The following is a 27511-nucleotide window of genomic DNA, read 5'->3' on the forward strand; positions in this document are numbered from 1 at the left end:
AAACATGTCTACACACAGAACATGAGAAGCAGGACGTGCTGGAGACTTTCTTCAGGTAACTATTTCTCTTTGTGTTTTTTGTTCCTTTACAACATATTTTTCAAAGGTAATATTGCTGTAGTATATCGAACGTACAATCTAGGAGTGAGTGAGTGAGTCTACAAAGCTTTCAGCAATATTCCAGCTATATGACGGCGGGGGACACCAGAAATGGGCTGTACATGTTTAGATACTTTACGATTTAATCATATTACATATATTTTCACAGCTTCATATCCCATAAATTAACCTGTTTCTAAAGATAAAGACATTTCATAATTTTTAAATGTTATATAAATCCATTGTTTCTGGTACAAAATAGGTTATTATATACAGTGTAATTATAATTACAATATTTCCAAGCTTCCCAGAAGATTTGGTGGCAATGTTTGAAACCCATTTCTACTGTCCCCCGCAGAGATATTGCTGGACTGACTGACTGAGTATGGTTTTACGCCGTTTTCAGCAATATTCCAGCAATATCACGGCGGTGTACACCAGAAATGGGCTTCACAAATTGTACCCATGTGGGGAATCGAACCCGGGCCTTCGGCGTGACGAGCGAACGCTTTAACCACTAGGCTACCCCACCACCCCAGATATTGCTGGAATATTAAAAAGCGGCATCAAGATAAACTCACTCACTCATTTCGTGGTCAATACCTTATGCCAAAGAGAGCAGTCACAGATTCGACAGCATAAGTGTGCGCGTCTCCTGTCATATCATGGTGGGTTTAAAGCGCTTTGCTATTGTGCTGTTTGACTTACCTTTTGTTGGAGATCCTGCTTCAGGTTCAGGTACTGAGGGGAGGACATGTTCAGAAGTTCCTCGGTGAAGTTGCGACCCTCAACGATGGAGAACGTGCCTTCCACATCCATTACCGGTGCTGCTGTGGTTGTTGGAGCAGTCGTGGTAGTAGGTGTCACCATTGTAGAGGATGTCATCACCTCTGTTGTTGATGGAGAAATGGACGAAGTGGAGCTGGTTGGTGCCAACACAGGACTTGAAGAGGACATTGATGAGGAGGACATTGATGATGGAAGCGGTTCAGCTGAAGATGTCATACTGGCGGTTGTAGTCATAGCAACAGGCAAGCTTGAAATCTCCACTGAAGGCAAGGGTAATAGCGTCGATGAAGATGGTGGAGTAGAGGACATCGAATCAACCATTGAACTCGTCATCATGGGTGGTGCGCTACTGGATTCAACCATTGAACTTGTAACGACACCTATTACACTGCTTGATTCAGCCATTGAACTTGTAACGGCAACAGGTGCGCTGCTTGATTCAACCATCGAACTTGTAACGGCAACAGGTGCGCTGCTGGATTCAACCATTGATTTTGTAACGACAACAGGTGCACTGCTTGATTCAACCATCGAACTTGTAACGGCAACAGGTGCACTGCTTGATTCAATCATTGAACTGGTAGCGACACCTAGTACACTGCTTGATTCAACCATTGAACTTGTAACAACACCTAGTACACTACTTGATTCAACCATTGATTTTGTAATGACAATAGGTGCGCTGCTTGATTCAACCATTGAACTTGTGACAGCAACTGGTGTACTGCTTGATTCAACCATTGAACTTGTAACAGCAACTGGTGCACTGCTGGATTCAACCATCGAACTTGTAACGACAACAGTTGGACCGCCTGACTCCATCACGGGACTGGTCGATTCGATTGCGTAGGATGCAATATACGTTGTTACACTCAGTGAGTCCACTGAAGACGATGCTTCCAAAGGTGTCTTGGCTAAGGATGGGTGCATGCTGGACATTTCACTAGACATTCCTGACGCTGCAGGCACACTCGTGGAGGAGAACTCGGGAACAAACACCCCAGACGTAGGCGTTGATGAGGACGTTGCTGCGACGGTGCTGGTGGCAGGCGGGACGACCACGACAGAGGATGACGAGTCCGTGGGTGGGATGCTGGGTACAGCGCTGAAGGATGAGGAATCCGTGGGCAACAGAACTGACTCAGATGACGACGACATCATTGTCTGCGACTGCATTACTTTTGTGGAGACTGGCAGGGCTGACGTTGGAGGCTGTATTTCCATAGATGTCGTTTCTATAGCAACAGGAGTCGACGAGGACATTGGGAGTGAAGACGCCTGGGCAACCTGACCTGTTGTGATGGGAGGGGTAATGATGACAGGAACGGATGACGTCACAGAAGACATGATGCTTGAGTGTGTAGGCATCGTAGGCATGGCTGTTGCTGAGCTGACCATGTCTGTCGCCATTTGTGTGTAACCGATGTTCTCCGACATAGATTGCGTAGACACTTGAACTAATTCTGATGCTGATGATGAAGGATATGTTAATGAAGACGGAAGGAAATCCAAGACCGGTGTAGACACAAACGTGGAGGTAGTCACGTGGGGCTGTACATAGTCGCCGGAACTTGAGGTCGCTGAGGCACTGTAGGACGATTCAGTTGCCATGACGTAGGACGATTGTTCCATAGTTTGAGATGTTGCCATATGGTCTGCAGATGACGGTTGGACAACAATAATTCCACCGTCCGTTGACATACCAGAAGATGTTTCCATAAGCCCGGCTGACGTACTAGCAGATGACGTTGCCATGACTTGACTTGTGGCCATCACAGACCCAGATAACTGTTGCGTGGCTGCAAGGGTGGAATCGGACATCATGACAGCTGACGATGATTCCATGGAGGAATATGCCTCGCTGGGATATCCAGCCACAGCAGATGTTGTGACCATCTGCGACATGTCCTTACTACTTGCTACCGGCTTCAACTCTTCACTCGATGACACTGACGACAAAACGGAGCTGGACACAGAAGATGACATTTGTGCCACAACTGACACACTGCTGGTCGACACAACAGACATTTTCTCTGAACCTCCTGGCGTCACGGCTAAACGTGATGAAGACATGGGTGTCTCCGTCGTAGATGTTTCTAATGGCCGTGTTGCGTCAACTTGCGGTAGTGCTGGTGTTGCTGAAAACTGACTAGATTCAACAGACATTGTTGCTACTGCCTTTACTGTAGACGATTCCATGGTTGGCGATGTGGAAGGAGCCTGTGCTGAGGACTGGGGAGATGAGGTCACTGCTGAAGGAACGACCACAACAACGGGTGTACTTGAGTCAGGTAGAGGTGTTGAGGGTGGTGTGATTTCACTGGACGATGTTGCAATGGCAGCAGGTGACGAGGACGAAAGTGAAGCTGAGCTTGTAGGTACAACTTGACTAGAAGACTCCTGCAATGCTGATGCTGATATTGCGTGACTAGACGTTTCAACACCGGGCGCTGGTCTGGACACTGGTGTTGCAGACTGTGCAGAACTGGACTCCAAAAGAGAAGACGAAGATGAAGACACTATCATGGACGAAGACATGGACGTGGTCTGCATGTCCACAACACTGGATTGACTTGTTGAAAGCATAATATCACTCGATGTCACTTGTTGGTTTGAACCTTGCACTGATGAAGACTGGACATCGACAAACCCAGCTTCTAAAGATGTTACCACCACTGCTTGGGATGATGATGGTGCGAGTGCTTGTTCAGATGTTGACTCCAGCTGCATCACAGATGATGACGCTTCTGCCATGGAACTTGATTGATCAGCCTGACTAGAGGTTCCGAGGGCACCTGCATCTGAGACACGTGATGATGCGGCTGCATCAGGTACAACACTTGAGGAGGGGAGCACTGGGGAAGCAGAGCTGGAGGCTGCTGCTGCTGCTGTTGCTGCTGCAGACAAGGTTGAGGTGGACATCAGGTACTCGGACGAGGACACTTTATCTCCAGTCATCGATGAGGAGACTGGTCCTTGGGCCTGCAAAGATGAAGTTGATGTTGACTCAGTTGACGATGAAGAAATAGCTTGGTATGAGCTTGATGAGCTTGCTGAGCTCGATGTTGTCATCTCAGACTGTTGCATTGAGGACGAGACTTGAGTGAGAGTTACATTAGTCACTTCGCTGATCATTGTAGTCGTTATCTGCGATGTAGACGTTGACTCCACGACGACTTCCTGAGACGAAGAGGGCATAATGGAGGAAGACGACATTGCTGACGTTGATTCTAACAGTACAGTCATGGTCGCTGACGTCGTCGAAATCTGGCTTGACGTGAGTGCAACTGAAGGAAATGGACAAAATACATTCATATGAAACTGCTATTGATAGGTTTCGAGTGCAAATATCAGTAGGAGTCTGCGATGTGGAAATATAGTGTTGTTAGCTCTAAATGTGACCAATCGAATACATACTTCACAAATTTAGAAAAATACCACAATCTTTGGCAGTTTATGTTGGATAGTCCACAGTCACACATGCCGAAATGGGTATTCTTCGAACATCCAAAGGTTTATATCCAACCCTTATATCGAGATAATGGAATTTGAGTTAACCAAATCTCACTCAGTACCAAAAGAATCAACACAGAGAGACCGAGGTAAGGCTCCGTGCAATTAGTATTCGTGGTGGGTTGGGTTGGGATTTTTAATTTGAATAATTTCTGCAACACAATACTTGAAAAATATTATCATATGCTTCTCCTGCCGTGATATTATTGGAATATTGCTAAAAGCGGCATAAAACCATACTCATTCACTCACTATTGCCATATGCCATAGTTATATATAAATACTTCTTATAATTTGGCAGCAGTTGAATACGTTTAAACTACTTACTTCTGATAGTGGCTGTCATGTTACACATGGAATGGCTACCAGGGTTCAAGGCCGTCTGAAGGTCGCCAAGGCTAGTTCCTGGCAGATGTATGGTTACATCGACGTCAATGCCATTCGGTAGTCCTTGGCTGAAACAAAATGTGACATTTTAAATTTATAGAAACGACAAACAGTGTGTCGGTTTTACCTACTTCTTAGATCCACTGCTCAACACCTCCACTGGTACTCACTAACATCATCATCATCAAACCCATTTCAGGAACTGGTACGGTGTTAAATGAACACTAGCTGTTCATCATCATCATCATCATCTCAGGCCTAAGAATACTTAGAAATTGCTGGTGTGCCCCCGCGTACACGATCGCTGTACCTAATTGTGCTAGGGCTACTAAAAAGGCTCTTCGACAACCATACAACTTCAAAACAAAAATCTTTGACATGAAATGGAATACGATGCACATTCTGAAAACATATTTATTCCTGGAACTGGTAACTTCCAGGGTGCGGTTGTACAAAGCGATCTTAGCACAAAGGTGATCGTAGCTTCCATACCTTAACATAGACTTACGATAGCCTTAGCACTAAGGTTGTTTTGTACAACGGCACCCAGGTTTGTAAGTTTGGTGTTTGGCTTAACTACATAGCACTGTATTATCTACGCTGGTAGAGCCAACTATTGGCGAACTTTGACTTCCTGACTCGGGGATAACGACGTCTCTCCTTCTTCACGGTTTGGGGCGGTGGTGTAGCCTGGTGGTTATGGCGTTCGCTCGTCACGCCGAAGACCCGGTTCGATTCCCCACATGGGTACAATGTATTAAGCCCATTTCTGGTGCCCCCGCCGTGATATTGCTGGAATGCTGCTAAAAGAGGCGTAAAATCCAACTCACTCACTCACTACTATTGCTGAATGAAGATGGAGATGGTAGACATGTAAGACATACGTTTGGTTGATTCCGCATGATGGGAACATAATGTAGAAATAGGAAAAGTGAATGAGTGTATCTTTGTTAAGTGACTCACTCACTCACTCACTCACTCTTCACGGTTTCCCCCACCTACCTGATCTGTGTCACAGCAACCCTCTCCACCTGCAGCGTCTCGTTCAGGTAACATGATAGCTGAAACAAAACAGACGTATTTCAAGTGAAACCAAACAGACAACAAGGATAGGATCCATTATGGATCTATTGTAATATATGTTCAGTCAAATATATGTATGAGTGAGCTTAGTTTTATGCCGCTTTTCGCAATATTCCAGCATTTTCACCGCTGGTGACACCAGAAATGGGCTTCACACATTATCTTACCTCACACATAAATGTCGCTTTCTGATTGGCTGAGCGCTCTTCTATTATTTTCATTGTACCCCGCTTACAAGAGAGTAACATTTCAATGTACCCCGCTGTCAATGGCAACTCATTTGGTACTTCGTGGTAGTAATTCTTTATCTCGAATTACATTGAATCACGTATGATGTACGGAAATTACCGATGTTTTGCGAATGCAAATCGAAGGAAGGGAGACCTTAATCTGTTTTTCTTAGATAAAATAAAAGCTAAATACGTTGTTCACTGGTCCCTCGGGGCCCATGGGTTGATGTACCCTCGATGTTTGTTTATATTCCTTGAGCCCCTATCGTGACCAGTCGAGAACTTATATTGTACCCATGCGGAAAATCGAACCCTGGTCGTTGGCGTGACGAGCAAGCGCTTTAACCACGAGGCTACCCCACCGCTCCAGTCAGACATGAACCATGTTTAGAGCGTCTGAATGTCACAGAATTGATGTAGGTGTCGGGAATGTACATTTAACAATATTCAGGTGGAAATTCTAAAGATAAGAATGGGATAATTGGAAAATGCCATTCACGATGATCAGACTTGCTGTGTTGTGGGTTTTTTTTGACAACACCATGACAATACCATGAGTTTTAGTTGAAACAAGCGGCGTTAAAACTGTGACATTTGTTCATATATGCGATAGTCTGAATTGCTTCCATAAATGTGGCTTAAACATCGGGTTTGTTCTGACAAGACTAAGTATTGATCGAAATAAATATTTCATTCAACTGGAATCCATCGAGTTTGCAGAAGGATGCGTTTTGTTTCGAATTTGGAATCAGCAAATATTACGAAGAACTTGTGAAAAAAAGCACCGGGAAGCAGTGACTATACCAGGAACGTTTAATTACAGCTCAAGTAGAGTCCTTTTATCACTCTCGTGTAACCACACTCTTTTATAACACGTGTTTTGCCTCATATGTTTAACAAAACTGTTTTTATCACACACGTCTCATACACTCGATTAAATTCTTTGTTTGACTATTCATGAATCATGAATTAATGAATTAATGTCTGGAAATTTAACAATTTCCTCATCGGTAAACAATGGTGTAACATGCTCAGTTATTTCTGTTCAACAGGAAGTATCACCTGACATTGCTTGCTTATTCCGTGAGTTGGGCAGGAAAACATTTTGTCTTCTCACGACTTTAAAGGAGGACCAAGCCCCAGAATGACAAAAAGACGCAACCGTTTAAATGTAGAAAAACATAAAACAAATCCATTCAAAATCTCAATCCTAACCAAACATTCCGACATTCACTAACTTGTGTTTTGTTTAGTTTCGACTTTCTTGCCGCATCGCGTTGGCAAAGTTGAAGTATGACAGCTCTTAGTCTTGCATCTAACTTGCCAGTCAGTGTGAGTGAGTTGGGTTCAATGCTGATTTGAAAAATATTTTGGTTATCTCACGATGAGGTGAAATGCGTTATGACGCATGGCGTTTCACAGACAATCCAGTGATCAACAGCATGAGCATCGATCTGCGCAATTGGGAACCGATGACATGCCTCAACAAGTCAGCGAGCCTGACCACCCGTTAGTAGCCTCTTACGACAAGCATGGGTTACTGAAGATCAATTCTAACCCAGATCTCACGGATATCTTGTGTAATAAGCATGTGAAGAAAGAGCAACAAGATGGAAGTTGAAGATAAAACACATTTTTGTGAAAATCTGGGTATTAATCAACAGTCAACCATAATCTTACTTGTTTTGTTATGTCTGTGGCTGCTATAGAGAACGCCTGGTTTGTGATATCTGCATACTCTGGATTCCACGGGTAGTCCTCCACGTTTATCACCACCCGCGCCTCATAACGGCTCTCTGAAACACACAGAACATCAACCGTCAATATGGGTGGGTGAGGAAAGATTTACTCTGTGGGGTAGCCTAGTGGTTAAAGCGTTCGCTCATCACATCGAAGACCTGGGTTCGAATCCCCACATGGATACAATGTCTTAAGCCTGTTTCTTAAGGCAGCGTAAAACTAAACTCACTCACTACTCTGATGTCAGCAATATCCGAGCAATCTAACGGCATAGGCATTGGAAATGAGGTTCACACATTGTACCCAAGTGGGGAATCAAACCCAAGTTTTCGGCGTGACGAGAGAAGGCTTTAATATCTTGTCTACCCCACCGCTCAAAAGTGTGTTTGTATATGAATTAATATGGATTTACGTCCAGTCTGAGCTGCTTTTCGCAGTGATGCGATGTGCTTTAAAAAACAAAATTCAAAATGGTATTAAATTGCGGGACGAATTCCAGCACGCCCCGACTGATGTTAAATCAGAATCAGAGAATATATATTTTACTGAGAAAGTGTTATTCCAAATATAACGTGTTATAGAGAAATAAAACTATTTTTACACAGACACACACACTCACTGACATGCTCACGCATGCTCGCATACACGCACGCACGTACACACGTATGTACGTACGTATAGATGTGTGCGTGCATGTACCTGAAACAAAAACAAGACTTAAGTTTGTCTCCTACGGTTAATTTTCAAGCGGCCGAGAGACACCCCACTACGTGTCATCAAGGAAGGTTTACTGATATTCTCCGTGCCATATACATCAATATACGACATGGGGCTTGTTGTTTATTGCTATCTGAGAACACAATTTATGTCTGTAACGGTACAAGTCAAGCTGACCCGAATGAGTCTTTATGTGGTATTGACGTGTCCATGTTATCAGTGCGGGGCGTGCACGAGTGTGTGTTGGCGAGACTTATCTAGAGGAATGTCTGCTGAGGAGGGACGAGGACGTCATTACCTCGTATGTTATCTCAACAGTCACGAACCCTCCACAAAAGTCGATATTGTTACGCACGGCAATAAATAATTTTCACAGCTGACTGTTTATCTAATATGGTCTCCATGTTGTTATATCGAGTGTAGTTTTGGGGTGATTGCAATGTTTGTTTAGAGTTAATGGTGTTTGCCTGTTCTGGTATGATGGTAGGACGATATAATAATAATAATAATAATGTCACTTATAAAGCGCAAATGTCCACACACTTATGAATGCTCAATGCGCTGAAAAGAATTGAGTAAAAGAGTCAGACATAGGCACTTTGAAACAGGTGAGTTTTAACTTTTGACTTGAAGGTTGAGAGACTGCAGCGCCGAGAAGACGCATTGTGGGGATCGGGTGGTCTTGTGGTCGGGTGATCGGGTGGCCTGTTTATTTTTAACATTCAACAACATTCTCTCACTCATTTATTCACATGTTATTTAAAAAGTTATTTTTTATTTCTAACCGCTAACAAAACTCGACTGAGTGGTATTTTATGCCGCGTTCAGTTGCACGCCATGATCTTAGGCTGTGAATGAGTGAGTTCAGTTCGGCGTGACGTTTCAACCACTAGGCTACCCCGCCGCCCCTTTTTTATGGCAGGGACATGGGCAAGTATATTGTTTATTATAGTTTACCATTTTAGGGTAGAGAACCGGGACCTATTGCTACGTGGGCGAACCCCTGAACCACTTTAGAAGAACTTCGAATTTCCTTAGAATATTTTACCATTTATCTGGCAATTTCGCGTCACTCAACAGTATTTCAGGACATTTTACACAGCCATCCCCGTTTCACGCCTGTTCGTGTAGACAATGGAGTATTAATAGTTGTCAGGTAATTCTTACCGGAAGTGATAGAAATGTTAACGCCAGAAGCGTTTCACTTGTATTGACTTCGAGTGTGGACAAAACGATAAATAGGAGATTTATTATCAATCCCAGAAGCTTGCTTAATCGATGTTGTCATGGAAACTGATAAACAACATGGAGACAATAGGGGTTCGGGTTGGGGGGCCTCTTAAATGACGAGGTAGGTGGTGTTGGGGAGCGGAGAAATCGCTGTCCTGTTATTTCAGCTCCTACGACAGTCCACGCACAGACGTTGTTGTCGTTGAAATCAAAGAGCTAGCTGCTGTGCAGGTGACCGTGGTATTCAAGTAAAATACGATCGATACTTCGCCATGTCAGAGGAGCCCTGATTCGTGATCCTTTGATTTTGTCATTTACTCATCCAGGGACTACACTGGGTCACGTACATACGTGTACGGTAATTGACTTGATTCATTGAATTCAATACTAGATTGTGATACGGGCAACAAACACTAGAATGTAACTGATGGGTAGGAGATGTCAGATCGTGATGAGGTGAGGTGAAATTGGGTTTACCGTCGTGCTTGAGAATATTTCGCTCATATGACAACGTGCATGCGTGTGTATGTGTATGTGCAGACTGAAGCTGGTTTTATAGTGCTAGCCCACTGTGATACCATGCCGCAGTGAAGCATGAATACCCCACTCAGACACATCATACTGACTCCGAGCCGACCAGTCCTTGTTATACCCATTAATGCCGAGCGCCAGGCAGGGACCAACAAGTACCGTATTTTACCGTGTTTTGGTATGACGCGGTCGGGGATCGAACCAGCGACCTTCCGCCCTCCGGGCGGACGCTCTAACCACTACACCACGGAGGCGGTTCAGATCGTGATGAAATATTAACGAGTGTCTATCCATAAAGTGTTCCCCCTTCATCTCACCAGCTTCTAAATGCCACTTAATGAAGTAAACGCCACTTAGAAGAAAATAAATGTCGGGTTCAGCTCATTTGGTTAAGGGGTCGATATGTTATTGTAAATAAAAGCGACAAAACCCTTTCCACATTCATAAGAAATATCTGCCAAAAGCAGATTTTCGACTGTGGCTATATTGTGAGCAGATATTTGTTTCAGCAGTATGTATGATGTTGTTTGTAAACAAATCGGTTCTGAACCAGACAATCCAGTGATTGTCACCATGCAATACGATGACAGAGCATGTGTTAATGAATCATTATGAAATAGTGAAGATACCAGGTGTTTGCGAAAAGGTGAGCGTATCCTGCCCCACCGGTGGCACCCGTCATAAACATATGCCAAGTCTAGTCATTTTGTTCACCTGAAATAATTCGTGAACGTATGGTATAAGTCAAAATAGGGAATTGCATCGGACGTCATTTTTGTCACTGATGCATCAAATGTAGAAATATCCTCCACATGTGATGGTATTCTGTGCGTGTGTCAGCGTGCGCGCGTGCATGCATGTAGTGTGTGCGTGTGCGTATGAATGCTTGTTTTTATGGATTATTTACGGATTGGATTTGAAAATGTTTGAAATCAATATTTTTTCTTCAGATATCGTAATATCGTTGAAAGATCTGTTTTTACATATTTAGGCTCATAGCTATAAATTTGTAAGAATCCGGTTCGGCAACTACACATGAAAATAATTATCTCCACAAAATCCCAGAATATCTAACGATCGATTTCTTAACGCATTAACTACTAATGTGTACTCGCTACTGGATCAAGTGCCAAGAAAGGCGTTGAGAGAAGTACAGGTATATCACCACTGCATTAACTGATTTGCAATCTGAATGTGACCACTCGACATATCGTACACGTTCAATGTAATGGCAATACCTTGTCATTCATGCTATGTTGATGGTGTTATTGTGATCGTCAATAGGCGTGTTGTATAGTCGAATATGATCGCTATTCGGTAAGGCGACATATCTCGCCTACAGCACTGTGAAGTGAACATGTCGACAATACTGTTATCCAGATATGGTTCGATAACCGATCAGGTGATTAGCTGATGGAATTGTACTAATAATACATGAAACATTGTTACTTTAGCGCATTGTGAACAATAAAACCCACGGATCGATTAAGTCTCTGAAATATGTTCAGCCAATTCTCAAAGCCTACGGCATTTAGATTTCCAGTATCATTAAGTCACTGTGCAATAGCACGCAGATCACTCTGGTAATGGAGAAGGACATGGACATGTTTCGTCGTACTCGCTTTGTTGAATCCGAAGTGGAAACTAAATCTATGAATCGTAAGTGTTCATCAAATAATCATGAATCTAGCTCTGGGGTAAATCATTGCTTAATTGTCACATGCATCAAACAAAAAAAACTGTTTATGTAAACTGTGTTGGTGGCGGACACGCCATGTTTAACCTTTCCCCGAACACCTGGTGCCATCACTAATTTTCAATGATTCATTCATATCTCCATTTTGTCTTTTGTGCACTATGGAATCTGTGTCGGATAATTGACACTGGTTCTTTGGCGTTAGCTTTTACATTTCATCAAACACCAGGTTTTAGAGTGAATTATTTCAACTTTAGCCGTTTTCGTTGTATTTGTTTGGATTGAGGTAAAGTTAAAAAAGACTATGTTACTCTAGCCATGAAAGTGTACTTTTTTAATAGAGCCGAGCCACACTATATAAGGTATTGTTCTCTGGGGCAACGGGTTTGTCACGCATCAAGACCGGGTTCGATCCCCTGTTAGGATAGTGTCTTTCTCGGTGTTGCCATAAGAAGATTACTAGAAGCGAAAAAACCCGAATTCACTCACGAGCTCATGGGACCCTGCTTTCATATGACCCATGTTCCCGTCACCTTACTAAGTTGCTATGGTCGATTTTACATTTTAAAACACACACACGTACACGCACACAAACACAGAGAGAGAGAGAGAGAGAGAGAGAGAGAGAGAGAGAGAGAGAGAGAGAGAGAGAGAGAGAGAGAGAGAGAGAGAGAGAGAGAGAGAGAGAGAGAGAGAGAGAGAGAGAGAGAGAGACACACAGGCAGAGAGACAGACGCACACACGCACAGAAAAAGAAGAAAATCAAATAAAAAATTCACACGAAAAATGAACAAAACGGGTGACAGCTTAGTCAGCATAATCAACGTACTAACTAAGGCATCCCTGCCGTGTCACAGACAGGCACGAGGAAGGATATGGGTGCGTCACATCCCGGACAACAAAGGAACATTGATAGCGTTCATCAAAGTGAAATATGTCCAACTACGGGCATCCATACTTTGATGAACGTCGACCGCCACCAAGGGTATCTTTGAACCATGACAGTAAGAATTCCCTTTCTCTTACTTGACATTTTTGATAGACAATTTGCATGAAGTTGTCAGATGAGATGGAACCTAAGAGTTTGATTTTTACTAAGAGACGGAAACGAAATTGTGATGCATTTATGAGTGGCACTTGGGACAATAAATCACATATCTTGTATGGCATATTGGTCTTTGATGACTCATGACGGTTTCGGAGAGACACACAAGGAACTAGTGGGAAAGTACAGGGAGAGTGATGAATATGGTTTTACGCCGTTTTAACAATATTCCAGAAACATCAGGCTGGGGACACCAGAAATGGGCTTCACACATTGTACCCATGTGGAGAATCGCGAACCCGGGCCTACGGCGTGACGAGCGAACGCTTCAACCACTAGACTACCCCACCGCCCCTCCCCCAAGTAGGAAGTGATGTAGCTGTCTCACCTTTTACCGAAAAGATAAAAATGTTCCGGTAAAACCGAGGAAAAGGAGCATTGGTGCAGACAGATCATAACATAATCTTGGATCCGAACCCACGACCAGCGTATCCGTCATATAGACAGATGTTTTAGTGTCGCCTCCTACAAGTATGACATGTATAAGGTATTTGTATATGGAACTCGTAACACGATTTTGGCAATTTACCTCAGATTTTGTCCCGAGATTCCCTTTCTTTCACGTATTACCCTAAGTTCTGAAATCAAATTTGTATTTCCTGATGTCAAATTAAAGTAAATTCTATCCATTAAAATATGATTTCTCTGAATTAATTTCATGTAAAATAAAAGAATGCATATTCATGAGTTGAACCCATGCCACTGAGATCTGAGACACACGAGTGTGGGTTCGTTACGGCTTTCCGTGTATTTCCGGCATTTGATTAATCAGCCTCCCCCCCCCAGGGCTGTACCCCCGGGCTCTGTACCTGTGTTCAGCCAGGTGTGAAAGACGTGTGTCTGAGTCACGGTTGACTGAGGACGTCTCACTTAAGTACAGTGGTAGGGGTCGTTCAAGTGTATCGCAAGTCCCAGACGCTCTTACAAACCGGAGATACAAGATTCCCACGAAACCATGTGAGGATTCGATCCAGCCATGCATGAATGTCTGCATTCCCACCAATATCATTATCCAACATCAAGCTGACACTCCTTGGTATGACTACTGTCCAAAGAGTGAGTGAGTGACTTTAGTATTACGCCGCAGTCAGCAATATTCCAGCTATATGGCGTCGGTCAGTCTGTAAATAATCTGATCTGGACCAGACAATCCGGTGATCAACAGCATGAGCATCGATCTGCGCAATTGGGAACCGGTGACATGTGTCAACCAAGTCAGCCAGCCTGACCACCCGATCCCGTTAGTCGTGTCTTACGACAAGCATGGGTTACTGAAGATCAATATTCTAACCCGGATCTTCACGGGTCACTGTCCAAAGAGACCTTATTAATATATCCATCGCTCCGTGAAAATATGTCCAACTTATTGCTACTCCACTTATAAACACACCTTCACACACATGAATTGACAGTTGACATGTTTTTTTCTCCGTTTCATAATTGGTTTCAAATGAGGTGTTCGTCTTCAGCTTCAGCGTCGGCATGGCCACGACACCACGGCTACTGTGATGAGTTAGTGAGTCAGTGAACAGTATTCCAGATATATGACGTTGTGTCTGTTTAATATGGGAGGAAATACCGTTATGATTCGGGTCTCAGCCGTTTACAATATGACTGTTACATAAAACCAACAGGCAGGGTATGGTGCTTACAAATCCAGAAACACAATCATGACAATTATGATTCGAACCTAGAATCGCAGGTTCCTGGCGTGTCCAAGGGACGCAACTCTGTAAGCAAATGGCGCCGCCTCAAACGATTTGACCACCGAAAATTAATGATTGATTTGTATTTATACATTTAAGTTTTTTTCTTCTTTCTTCAATTATCTTGCTTATGTTTTGTTTTGCTTTCAGTCACTTTTGGATAAAGTAGATGGAAAACCAGTCTACGAAGATGGCTGAAATACGTCATCGTCCTGCCAGGCAGGGCATGCTGGGTAATATAATTATATCAGAAGATTTCAGTAAGTCAGAGCACGGAGTCAGGCCAGGAATTAGGTCACAGATGAAAGTAGCATCTCGTAAAACACATAAAAAGACATGCGGCGAGCCCAACTGAGATACATGGGATTATCTGCCCTGTCACAGGCCTTTGATCCGAGTCACGTGATCGGATATAGGTGGGGACACATTTCCATTACCAGGTACATATAACACGCTGACTTCCAATAGTGGAGGGCGGTTCCTCTGGGACACATGTAGAAGCTCGTTGGGGTAATGACATAGACCCTCATTTGTGTAATGTCATTGTAGCAGGTAGAACATTCTAAGGGGTAGACAGAAAGAACATTCTCAGTGGTAGGCAGAAAGTTCATTCCTGGAGAGTCAAACAGAACATTCTCAGGGGTAGACAGAAAGATCAGACTCAAATGTAGACAGGTAGAACATTCTCACTGGTGGTAGGCAGAAGAGATCATTCTCTGGAGAGTCAACTGGTAGCCATGTAGAACATTCTCAGGGGTAGACAGAGAGATCAGACTCAAATGTAGACAGGTAGGACATTCTTACTGGTAGCCATGTAGAACATTCTCAGGGGTAGACAGGTAGAACTTACCTGAGAAGCCAGAGTCTCATCAGTTACAAGAAGGCGCGTCAGTTCCGTGTGTGCGTGTGCGTGTGCGTGTGCGTGTGTGTGTGTGTGTGTGTGTGTCCCACAGCTAACATGAATACGAGCTTTTGTTGTTAGACGCCGAACTCAGAAATATTTCTGCTCCATGCATATAATCGCATCTTCAAAACAAAGTCTAGTGACTGATATTATGAGCTTGCATCATGACGTCAGATTACCCGGAGCGTTATCACCAAAATCACCACGATGACCACACGACCCAATACGTCTGCTCTTGCGAATATCCCAAGTTAACCACATCAAGACAATTACATCCGATCTGGAAGAATGTTCAGTGAGTGGTATGGGCGTGCATCCATTCCGTCAACGCGTTTAACGCTATCGGCCAAATCACTTGACTGACTACTCGATTCATTGGCCGCCTTCCACGACAACCAAGGATTGCCTTAGACCAGACATTCCAACGGACCAAAACAAACCCAATAAGGCTAAAATATAAATTGTTAGGCCACCAGACCCATAGTGTCACCTATTACGACCCGTACAGGTCAGGTGATCAGTTTGAATCCAGTATCCCTACACGGAGATAACTCTGTAAACAGGGCCCTAATTTTCGAAACGTTCGTAGCCCTACGAACTTCTTAAGCCTATTCTTAACACATTGGCTACGATCAAAGTTAAGAATTCTTAGGGCTATGAACGTTTCGAAAATACGGACCCCGCATTATTTCATTAGCTCGTAAGAGCACTACCTCAATGGCCTCCAGTCTCTGTGCCACATATATATCGTTCCGTTCCAATTCCCGGCATATCTAAAGTCGACATCTTCACACAGCCTGACGGCCCGGGGCCACACAGTGTTGTTAGCAGATAACGGGGTACATAATGACATTGATATCGGGTACGACCTCCACCCTGAATACATGTGTCAGCCATAGAGCGCCGAGCGGCGGATTGAGATAATCACTTGTGTCCTGACAATGTCACAGACCAGAAACATGTACAATTGCCCTTCTATGTCGGCCAAGACTCGCTGAGTTGAATGAAGTGGACCGTGATTGAACACTCTGTAGTGGTAGAAGTCAAGTTAATAATACTGAGTGAGTTTAGTTTTACGCCGCCTTTAGAAATACTCCTGCAATATCACGGCGGGGGACACCAGAAATGAGCTTCACACATTGTACCCACGTGGGGAATCGAACCCGGGCATTCGGCTTTACGAGCGAATGCTTTAAACACTAGGCTACCCATTGCCCCAAAATAATAAAAACAGATAATCAAATGAGAGAGTTTGGCTTGGTTCTGGGCCAAGGACTACAGCCGGGAAGGGAGGTGCACTGGATATTGATTTCACGTTTTCTACCCCTGGAACTAAACTCGGAAACTTAGTGTCAAGAGTTAACACTTGATCCACTTGTCTTCCTCCAGGGAAGCATCTTGAATAGATGCAGTTTAATATTTCGCACATTTCTCGAGGGAATCAATCTATATAACTGTAATGGGTGAGCGCCTTTCAATAATATTCAAGCAATATCACGGCTGGCACACCAGCCATCAATGGGCTTCACACATTGTGCCCATGTGGGGAATCGAACCTCGACTTCGGCGTGACCAGGCAACGCTCTAACCACCGGGCTACCCCACCGCCCTTTATTTGTAGAGCAAATACGTAGGTTCAAAGTGTCAGTCTGCGTATAAAAAGGTTATCTGATTGGATTGATTATGAATGTGACAAGAACATCATAACAAATACCAAACATCAAAACGAGTTTATCTAATTCCACATTTCGAGGTAATAAACAGAATAATATCATAATTTATTTCTCGTTGGCATGTGTGTAGTATATATAATGATATACATTGCAACACTGTATCTAGTCATGTGACCTATCCTGTAATAAATATCGTTATTATATTCATGCGATATTTGCCGGCTGTTAACACGGAGATAACAACCTGTAAGGCGCCTGCCATTGTCATGACAACTAGAGCGTAGTGGGAGTATCATTATTGCACTTGTGTGAGTACAAGGGTATAATTTCTACTGACGACAGACAACACAACAATAGGCGGCTGTAAACCAGGGTCCAGGTATAGCCTGGGTGGGTCCAAGGGAACAAAGGGCACTGCTGCATCAGCAAGAACCTGGCTAGCTATTCTCGAAACGTTCGTAACCCTACGAACTTCTTAAACCCATTCTTAACACATTGGCTACGATCAAAGTTAAGAATTCTTAGGGCTACGAACGTTTCGAGAATAAGGGCCCTGGGCCCCAAGATGTTCATAATGCAGACATGTAATAAAATTCGCTAACATGAAACATCAGGCTAGCTATTCTCGAAACGTCCGTAGCCCTAAGAATTCTTAACTTTGATCGTAGCCAATGTGTTAAGAATGGGCTTAAGAAGTTCGTAGGGCTACAAACGCTTCGAGAATAGCTAGCCTGATGTTTTATGTTAGCGAATGTTATGACATCTTACTATGATCACAAGCTGACGATTGAGTATTGATATATGGCGCTCTAAGCAAAATTCCAGCAATATCACGGAAGGGGCACCATCAATGGGATTCACACATTGTTCCCATGTGGGGAATCGAACCCGGGTCTTCGGCGTGGCGAGCGAACGCTTTAACCACTATGCTACCCCACCACCCCCACAAGATGACAGCGTGTCATTCTGCGTCTGACCCTTTCTACGCCTCTCAATTAGCCGCCAGAATTCGATTATTCATACTGAAAATTTCGTTAGCGTGACACCGTCAAATCCGTGCTTCAACGTAAACTGTCTACGAAAGGTGGACTTTATTCAAATAGCGTGTCACTTACTCACTCACTCCACAACAAGTTTGATATAGTGTCTTTAATACACCTGGTCCACATCACGTGTAAGTCTCTTCACAGCGTGACATGGGTAAGCATGACTACCGAACTGAAAATCCTATTAATTCCACGAAAACTGTCTACGTAAGGTGGACTTTATTCAAATAGCGTTCATGCAGTCACTCACTCGACAAAAATAGTTTGATATAATGTCTTTAATACACCACATCATGTGTACGTCTCTTCACAGCGTGACATGGGTGACCATGGCAACTGAACTGAAATTCCTATTATTTTTTCTCCCATCTCGTTATTCCCATAACTACCATGGCCGACCAGGTATCCAGGCACTCCGCCTACATCATTACAGTTTAATACCACTGCTATTATCCCGGGAGCACTCCCAACTTTCTCATGCTCTGTCCAGTCCCATTACTACAGACACAGCCTGGGGGGACGTACCTGCATTGTCCCCTTCCCTAATCCGCACCTGTTTGGCTGATTTCACACACCTGAGGGATTAGGACATGCAAATGTAGAAATACCTTTGTCATGACCACGTGGGCCATTGTTTCTGAGTCAAGGTACACCGAAATGTAGTAAAATAAATATTCCAAGCTGATGTCCAGCTTGGATTACAGGTGTGAGTTTGATGATCCGTCAGCAATAGTCAACCCAGGCTTAACTTGTCGTGGTGTCGATGCGAAAAAACATTCGATCCCATCTTTGACTAAGCCGTATTTTTATACAGAAAACTATATGTAGTCTTTATTTAAATAACAGTGCAACGAACATGAACAAGATTCTTGACCTTAGGTGACAGTGACATTTGTGGAGTGAATCCCCTATAGACACGTGTAGTACATGGTATCAATGATGTATGGACTATGAATGGAGTATGAATGGAGTATACACTACGGAGATCCCATCCCTACCCGCCTACAAGCATACAAAGCATCTCTAGCGTTGCTGTAGTCGAGACAAGACAATAGCGGAATATTCACAGAAGGTCCAGAGGTCATACATATTCATTAGCGTGTACCAGCCGCCGATTGGTTGTCATGGGTCACGTGGTTTATCAAGGGAGTTCACTGATACATTTTAGATGATCCATTTACGTGGGGGGTCAGTGTTCCAATCAAAGCAAATAATGCCCATTTCTACTTCTGCTACCACCACTACTACTACTACCACTACTACTACGACGACTACTACGATTATTACTATTACTACCACCACCACAACTATTACTACTACAACTTAAGGTGCTGCTGTTACTACTACTACTACAATTTATGCTGTTGCTACTAATACTACTACCACTACTACTTCTACTACGTCTACGTCTACGTCTAATGTCAATAATAATAATAATGATAACAGTACTAGTTGACTGGCTGATTTGTTGTTTAGCACCGCACTCAGCAATATTACCGTTATATGGCGGTCTGTAAATAGTCGAGTCTGGACCAGACAATCAAGTGATCAACAGCATGAGCGTTGATCTAAGCAATTGGGTGAGTGAGTTTAGTTTTATGCCGCACTCAGCAATATCCCAGCTATATGGCGGCGGTCTGTAAATAATCGAGTCTGGACCGGACAATCCAGTGATCAACAGCATGAGCATCGATCTGCGCAATTGGGAACCGGTGACATGTGTCAACCAAGTCAGCGAAACTGACCACCCGATCCCGTTAGTCACCTCTTACGACAAGCATAGTCGCCTTTTATGGCAAGCACATGGGCTGCTGAAGACCTATTCTAATCAATTTGCATACGATGACATGTGTCAACCAAGTCAGCGATCCCCTTAGTCGCCTCTTAAAACAGGCATGGGTTGCTGAAGACCAATCCTAACCCGGCTCTTCACGGTTCTAACAAAACTATGATGATGATGACGATGGCGACGACGACGACGACGACGACGATGATGATGATAGATGATGATGATGATGATGATGAGATTGATGACTTAACAAATTCCTTAACAGCAGATTAAAAAAAAAGAAAAAAAGACATCTGTCCATAAATCATTTCTCGAACGACAGCAGGAGAAATGCTGTCATCATCAAAGGTATTACTGATCGGTTTTCCTTCCTACCATGATGCAGTAGCGTAGATTGTAAATACCTGCCACATATCCAACATACCTGTCGCCGACTACCATTCAGACAGTCAGTCAGTCAGTCTTTCAGTTGAGTTCCTACACATAACACCTCCCAGGGTTAATGTATATACACTGGCGGAGTAGAGGGTATTACTTACCGGCCCGATAGCCCGAGCCCTAGATTCCCATCATTATAAAGACATGTGTTTCATCGACATTATAAGGGACACAATAGATGTCTATAAAAGGGTGTTTTAAAGAAATAAAAATATCATTGCCCCATTGAGTCCTGTAGTTCTATTATACATTGTTACCAAGCGTGAGTTATACAGGGTAATAACTGTCCGGTATTGTATTGTCGTGAGGGGAGAATCTCATACTCAGCCCGGCGTTGATATTAAGCAGGTTGATATTGTCGTATATCGCACGGTTAAATCTGACAGCGAGACAGCGCACCCGATGACCACGCCTGGCTAAACTGGTCTCCGTCTGACACAGTGACCTTGTCACGCCAAGGTCGAGTGGCAGGAAAAAGGTCAGGTGAACACGCTGTTGAGAGTGTCAATGGTTATGATGGCGATGATTCAGGTTGAGCTGTCTTGTCACAGGTAACCTGTCATGTTCTGCTCTGTGATACAGAGGACGGTGATTGACAAGAGCTCGAGGCAAGCTTTAAAAGGCACACCGGTTCCAGGTGATTGACAGACAACAAGCATACTTGACTTAATAAGGGGATTTATGAGTATGTCTCAGATTTAGGTGAATGAGTTTAGGTTAAGTGGGCGATGCTATTACCCCGTATTTGCAATATATGAACAATATTCATCGGAAATCGGACATTATTACGTCCAGCAATACGTCAATTGTGACATCACCCGCGCGAGTATGACGTGGCGTTTATATGACATCACAATGACAGAAATTGTATACGAAATACTGAGTGGTCAAGAATACAATGAGCGAGTGAGTTTTAGTAATATTCCAGCAAAATCACTGCAGGGGACACCATAAATGGGCTTCACACATTGTACCCATTTGAGGAATCGAACCCGGCGTGACGAGCGAACGCTTTAACCACAGGGCTACCCCACAGCCCCTCAAGAATACAAGACGACAATGCAGTTGACCGACCTTTAGTTGAATAAGAGTAAAATACAGTGATATACAATGTCGTATATTGTCAAAAAACACCACGTTTACTGTTGAAAAAAGTGTTATTTCCATACCATTAAATATCTCACGGTAGAGAACGTTTATACTAAATGTGTGTGATTGAGTTTGGATTTTTCATCAGACATATTCGTTCATTTAATAAACGGCTGATAATATTTACAATACTATTTTGCGATATATTGTAGTGTAGTCACCGGCAGTCAGTATGGTATTAGGACAGTTCACTGCCAATTATAACAAGATTTTCTCTTGAACCAAATCACTCTCCTCCGGGATCTCAAGCCCAGGATTCAGCCGGTCGGGGCGAGTCGCGTTCCCCTACTCGTGATGAGCAAACACTTTTCCGTATAATCGGTGTACTCAGCAGTATAATCTTCAATGACTTCTCGTCGTGTACATAGACTGGTGACAGATCAGCCGCTTGATGTTTACATATAGGGGTGTACATTGTGATAGGCTACTGTTTGAGCACATATAGGGTGACAGCTCCTTGCACTGAAAACATAGTGGAACTACTACTGACGGGTGGAAGGGAGTAAGTGAGTGAGAGGGTGAGTGGTTGAGTGAGTGAGTGAGAGGGTGAGTCAGTAAATAGTGTGAGTGAGTGAGCGAGCAAGTAGTGTGAGTGAGCGAGTGAGTGAAAGCTTACGAAATATTCCGACTTAGGACACCCTAATATAGGCTTCACACATTGCAACCATGTGGGGGACAAACTGGGGCCTTCAGCGTGAAATATTGGGGATGGGGGTCCGGGCGGTATGCATTGGGAGGGAGCTACAATTTGGGGGAAAGTATTAACATTTCTTCAACATGTACGATACGTGTCGTGTTCACAAAGGACATACGAATGGCCGGGTGTCCAGGCGATGTACTGCAACGTGTTTTCCCATGACTAACAGTTATCTCGTGTCGATCGAACATCATCCACGGCGAAGAGGAAAACATCTCATCACAAAACCATATCCGCTTTCGAAAGGACTAAAATTAGCACCGTTATCGTGTATCTGACCTAAAATAAAATCATGTTTATAACATGTTAAATGTCACTACTCAGTTGTCATGACAACGTTATCGGAGAGAGCAGAACCCGTGTGCACTAAAGGGGTACACAGTGACCGCTCACGGCGTGTTGAGACGCCCACATATTTCGTTTGGTTTGATTGTTGTTTAGCGCTACACTCAGCAAGATTTCAGCTATATGTCGGGGGATTGTAAGTAATCGAGTCTGGGCCAGACAATCCAGTGAGCAACAGCATGAGCATCGATCTACGTAACTGGGATACGCTGTCAGCGAGTCTGACCACCCGATCCCTTTAGTCGCCTCTTACAACAAGTCTGGTTTGTTGAAGACCAATTCTAACCCGGATCTTCACGGGTAAAGCGCCCGCAGACAGACTAGTACATCTCTATTGCTGCTTGTTAATGATGATGGACGGTTTTAATAAAGTAGATGTTTTTGTGACATTTTAATACATGTCACGGGTTCGTTCTCTCAGTCCACACGCTCTGAGTTTTTATCTATTGAACCTAGCGAGACACGCCAAAACAAAAAAATGGAGGTTTACGTTATCAATATTTGGGCGGATTCGAAAACAATTTTAAAAACTGCAAATATATCACAACAAGTTAGACTTATCTGCAACCCTGTCATGGTGTGTAATCGACACACACAGACAGATCCCAGTCGCCCCAGGCTGTCCCAGCCAAAGAATATCGATACGTAGTGTGATAGATATGCCGTGTCAACCCCTGGTTATTCAAGAATACATGAAGGAGTTATGTCAGCACGATCAGACAGCATTATATCGACGCCTTGTAAATAATTAACTGTGATCAAAGAACGGTTTTTGTCAACAGTTATTCCAGACAGCTTGACGTGGCTGGTATATTGAAGCAGGCTGGACACAAAGAATCGATTGTGGAATGTAATAATACTGTCGATGACGGCGTATATGCCGAAGGTGTATAGTTAGTTGAGACTGGACCGGACAATCCAGTGATTGATGCTGCGAACATCCACCAGTGGTGTGGTACCAAGACAGAAAGTCAACTACGTCATGGAGTCGCCAAGGTTTGGACACCTCATCAGACAACTCCAACCCGGAACTGCGGGATAACCGACTCCATCAACATTAAAACATCAACCTGGAGCTGAACTATTGGAGACTGACCTGGGACATGAACGACATTCAGTTTGCAGAACAACGCGTGAGTGAGCTGCTTCATCATCTTTTCCACAGCGAGTAGAGTACTTTAGAAGATAAGGACTAGAATACAACAACCTGAGCTTGTCGTGTGAGGCGACTAACGAGATCGGATCTGGTTGATGTGCGTTGTATCTGAGATGGATGCTCATGAAGTCAATCACTAGACTGTCTTTTCCAGACTCAAGTATCCAGCTGGAATATTGCTTATTACCACGTTACACGACAACCAAAACCTGCTCGAAGACATACTGACAGCGTAGGATTCGAACCAGGATTTCAAGATGAGGACCCATGGATTTACCCACAGTTCCGAGGTACCATTATCTGGCTCCGATATAAAAACATGTACCTCTCCACGAGCCATCAAAACCACCCAATCACCAAGGAGTCGCGTCATACAGTTCAGCTGTCAGTTAACCAGTGACATCTGGTGTAAGTACTGGAGACAGGCTCCTTATAAGGACATTTCAATTACCCAACTCCTGTCACGGGGATTTTAAATCTGGTCTGGTAATATACATTCCGGGCTGACTCACCACCCGAGTCAAGGCATTATGTAATATAAACTCCACGTGTCACCAAATAATGAAATTTGGCCAGTCGGCAAATGTTTAGGTTATACCAGGGAGAATAGAAGACGGCAGTAGATTCTCCCTGGTTATACTGAGAATTTAACGAATTTAAAATCGTTGTATCTCCTTTATCATTTTACAACTCGCTGTTGATGGTGAAATAATCCTTAGCTTTTTTCAAACATTTTATTAGCAGTTATGTATATTAACTTGTCAAAAAAATTAAAATTCGAAATGCTTGAAAACGGTATAAGCATCTATACCGAAACGTCTCTATTGTACAAGAAAGAAGTTGATCATCCATAAACACTTGTCATTCCTATTACTTACAACTTCTAGAATTCTTCTCAACAGGATTTAATAATATTTAATATTGATGTTGTGTAACGGTGGGTGGTGGCACAATGGAGCTAAAAGGATAACTTCCATGGAGTAACTTGCCCCACACCCTCCTCCCCATCTCCCCCTCCCCCAACGTTAGAAGACTTGACAAGTGGGGTAATCCTTTGCTATAGAGTAAGTATAACATCAATACAACCTGTACACGGTATTGTGTGTGGCCTGCCGTTCAATACACACCGTGGACGGGATTCGTTTCAGTAGAGGGTCACATCGCAACGCTTATTGAATTAATTCATTGGGATTAGACACGAAATCGACAGGGGGGTCGGATAGAGAGTGGAAACTTGGGACAGCAGATATGAGATCTAGAGTGACACGGGTGTGTTGGAGGGGTGTGTTGGAGGGGTGTGTGTGTGTTGGAGGGGTGTGTTGGAGGGGTGTGTGTGTGTGGAGGGGTGTGTTGGAGGGGTGTGTGTGTGTTGGAGGGGTGTGTTGGAGGGGTGTGGGAAAGGATGGGAAGGGAACCTTTTGGTGGGGTAGGGGTGAGGAAAAAAGATCGCAGGGTAACGGGTAGGTGGTAGAGTTGGGGTGGCCGGAGGGGTAGAGGTAACGGTTAGGAGGTAGTTTTGGGGTGGCAGGAGGGGCAGAGGTAACGGGTAGGCGGTAGTGTTAATGTCGGGGTGGCAGTAGGTGGTAAGGGTGACGGGTAGGCGATAGTGTTAATGTCGGGGCGGCAGGAGGTGGTATGGGTGACGGGTAGGAGGTAGTGTGAAGGTCGGGGTGGCGGGAGGTGGTAGGGGTGACGGGTAGGCGGTAGTGTTAATGTCGGGGTGGCAGGAGGTGATATGGGTGACGGGTAGGAGGTAGTATTGGGGTGGCAGGAACGGTAAGGGACAAAGGTTAAGTGGTAGTGTTACTGTCAAGGTGACTGGAGATGGAATGGATAGATACGATGGTCGAGAAGAGAGTAATGGTTACGAGCTGGTGCACCCTGTGACGTTGGATGAAATAAAGATCCGATCATGTTCCGTTATACAAAGGGGTCACTACGCCTTAAGCGGTTTACCCTCAGTAAGTCGAAAGTCAAGATACCAACAACCACAGACAACACTCCTCATCACATACCTAAACACAATCATATGGGAGCGGTCACGTTGTGCTCGTACTGACAAACATGTACATTAATCTGGCCACAGTTATGTATTGCAACATGATGATTCAGCGTTGGATTAGCGAGGCAGCAGTTTTAGGCATTTCACAGGGAGGATCACGAGAACTGAACCTATGTGGGGAATCGAACCCTAATCCTCGTCGCGACGAGTGAACGCTCTAGCCACAAGCCTACCCTTCTGCCTCCCAGCGTTAATAATACGAAAGATGAGGGTTATCAGGGTACTGATGGTGCCTAAACTTTGACTAGCCCAGGTTGATTCTCCCGACACAATTGCTACCTACTTACCTCTTCCCCTTCTTATCAAACCCTTCAATACCACATGCAGCCCAAAGTACCTTATCAGTACTCAATGTCGGCCTGCATAAGTTTTACCACAAGTTTAAACCATCCGGAGAAAAAAGATAGGCAAGGTTTGATAGCTTTCTTTTAAACGGTTACAAGCAATTCCAGTAACACCCTGTTTCCGAAAGATAAATACAGGCCCATAAACTGACGATTTAGCCTATTTCTTTACAATAATGTAACAAATGAATTTTACGTAAGCGTGAATCACGGTGAAAGCCTGTGGTCCAGTGCCAGTGAGTATGTTTATATTCCAGCAACATTAATTTGGGGGACACCAGAAATAGGTTTTACACATTGTACCCAAATAGGGATTTGAACCCGTTCTTTGGTGTGTGGTTCAACTAGTGAGAAAAGAGCAATTACGTTTATTTTAGATGAGAACCGATAAGAAATGTTTGCTTATAAGTCCTGGGCATGTCGTACACTATCTCAATGACGTCATTCGCATGGTTTTATATTCTTCCGCTGCTGGGGGCGGTGGGGTAGCCTAGTGGTTAAAGCGTTCGATCGTCACGCCGAAGACACGGGTTCGATTCCCCCACATGGGTACAATGTGTGACGCCCATTTCTGGTGTCCCCCGCCGTGATATTGCTGTAACATTGCTAAAAGCGGCGTAAAACCCAACTCTCACTCACTCTCACTCACTCTCACTCACTCACTCACTCACTCACTCACTCACTCACTCACTCACTCACTCACACTCACTCCTCACTCACTCTCACTCACCACTCACTCACTCCTCTCACTCACTCACTCACTCACTCACTCACTCTCACTCTCACTCTCACTCTCACTCACTCTCACTCTCACTCTCACTCTCACTCACACTCACACTCACACTCACACTCACACTCACACTCACACACTCACTCACTCACTCACTCACTCACTCACTCACTCACTCACCCGCTGCTGAGTATTAGGGAAATGTCTACCGAATCTTGTGTAACTTCCTACGTCGTGCCATGAAGTGTTGCGTGCAGACCGAATCCCGTGTCGCAACCGAATCTATCGTCACATGACCTGTCGCGTGCTTTATAATGTAGTACCGTTATAAACCGCTAACAGCAAAGGCCCG

General features: G+C 44.0%; 1 protein-coding gene across 7 annotated transcripts in view; it reads right to left on the minus strand.

Moving 5' to 3' along the window:
• LOC124265050 (uncharacterized threonine-rich GPI-anchored glycoprotein PJ4664.02-like) overlaps positions 1-27511 on the minus strand; it is a 56933-nt gene that overhangs the window by 9980 nt on the left and 19442 nt on the right. For 4 of the 7 annotated variants that reach the window (XM_046699841.1, XM_046699842.1, XM_046699840.1 and 1 more), the window contains exons 2-5: positions 7782-7897; positions 5791-5849; positions 4729-4856; positions 808-4175 (exon numbers count right to left, since the gene is read on the minus strand). In XM_046699841.1, coding sequence (XP_046555797.1) covers positions 808-4175; positions 4729-4856; positions 5791-5849; positions 7782-7897 — 3671 coding nt within the window. The remainder of the gene's footprint in view (positions 1-807; positions 4176-4728; positions 4857-5790; positions 5850-7781; positions 7898-27511) is intronic. The other 3 variants (XM_046699843.1, XM_046699844.1, XM_046699845.1) reach the window with 3 other exon arrangements.

Source organism: Haliotis rubra, unplaced genomic scaffold (assembly GCF_003918875.1).
Source record: "Haliotis rubra isolate DU_JTF1 unplaced genomic scaffold, ASM391887v1 Scf96, whole genome shotgun sequence".
Lineage (NCBI taxonomy): Eukaryota > Metazoa > Mollusca > Gastropoda > Lepetellida > Haliotidae > Haliotis > Haliotis rubra.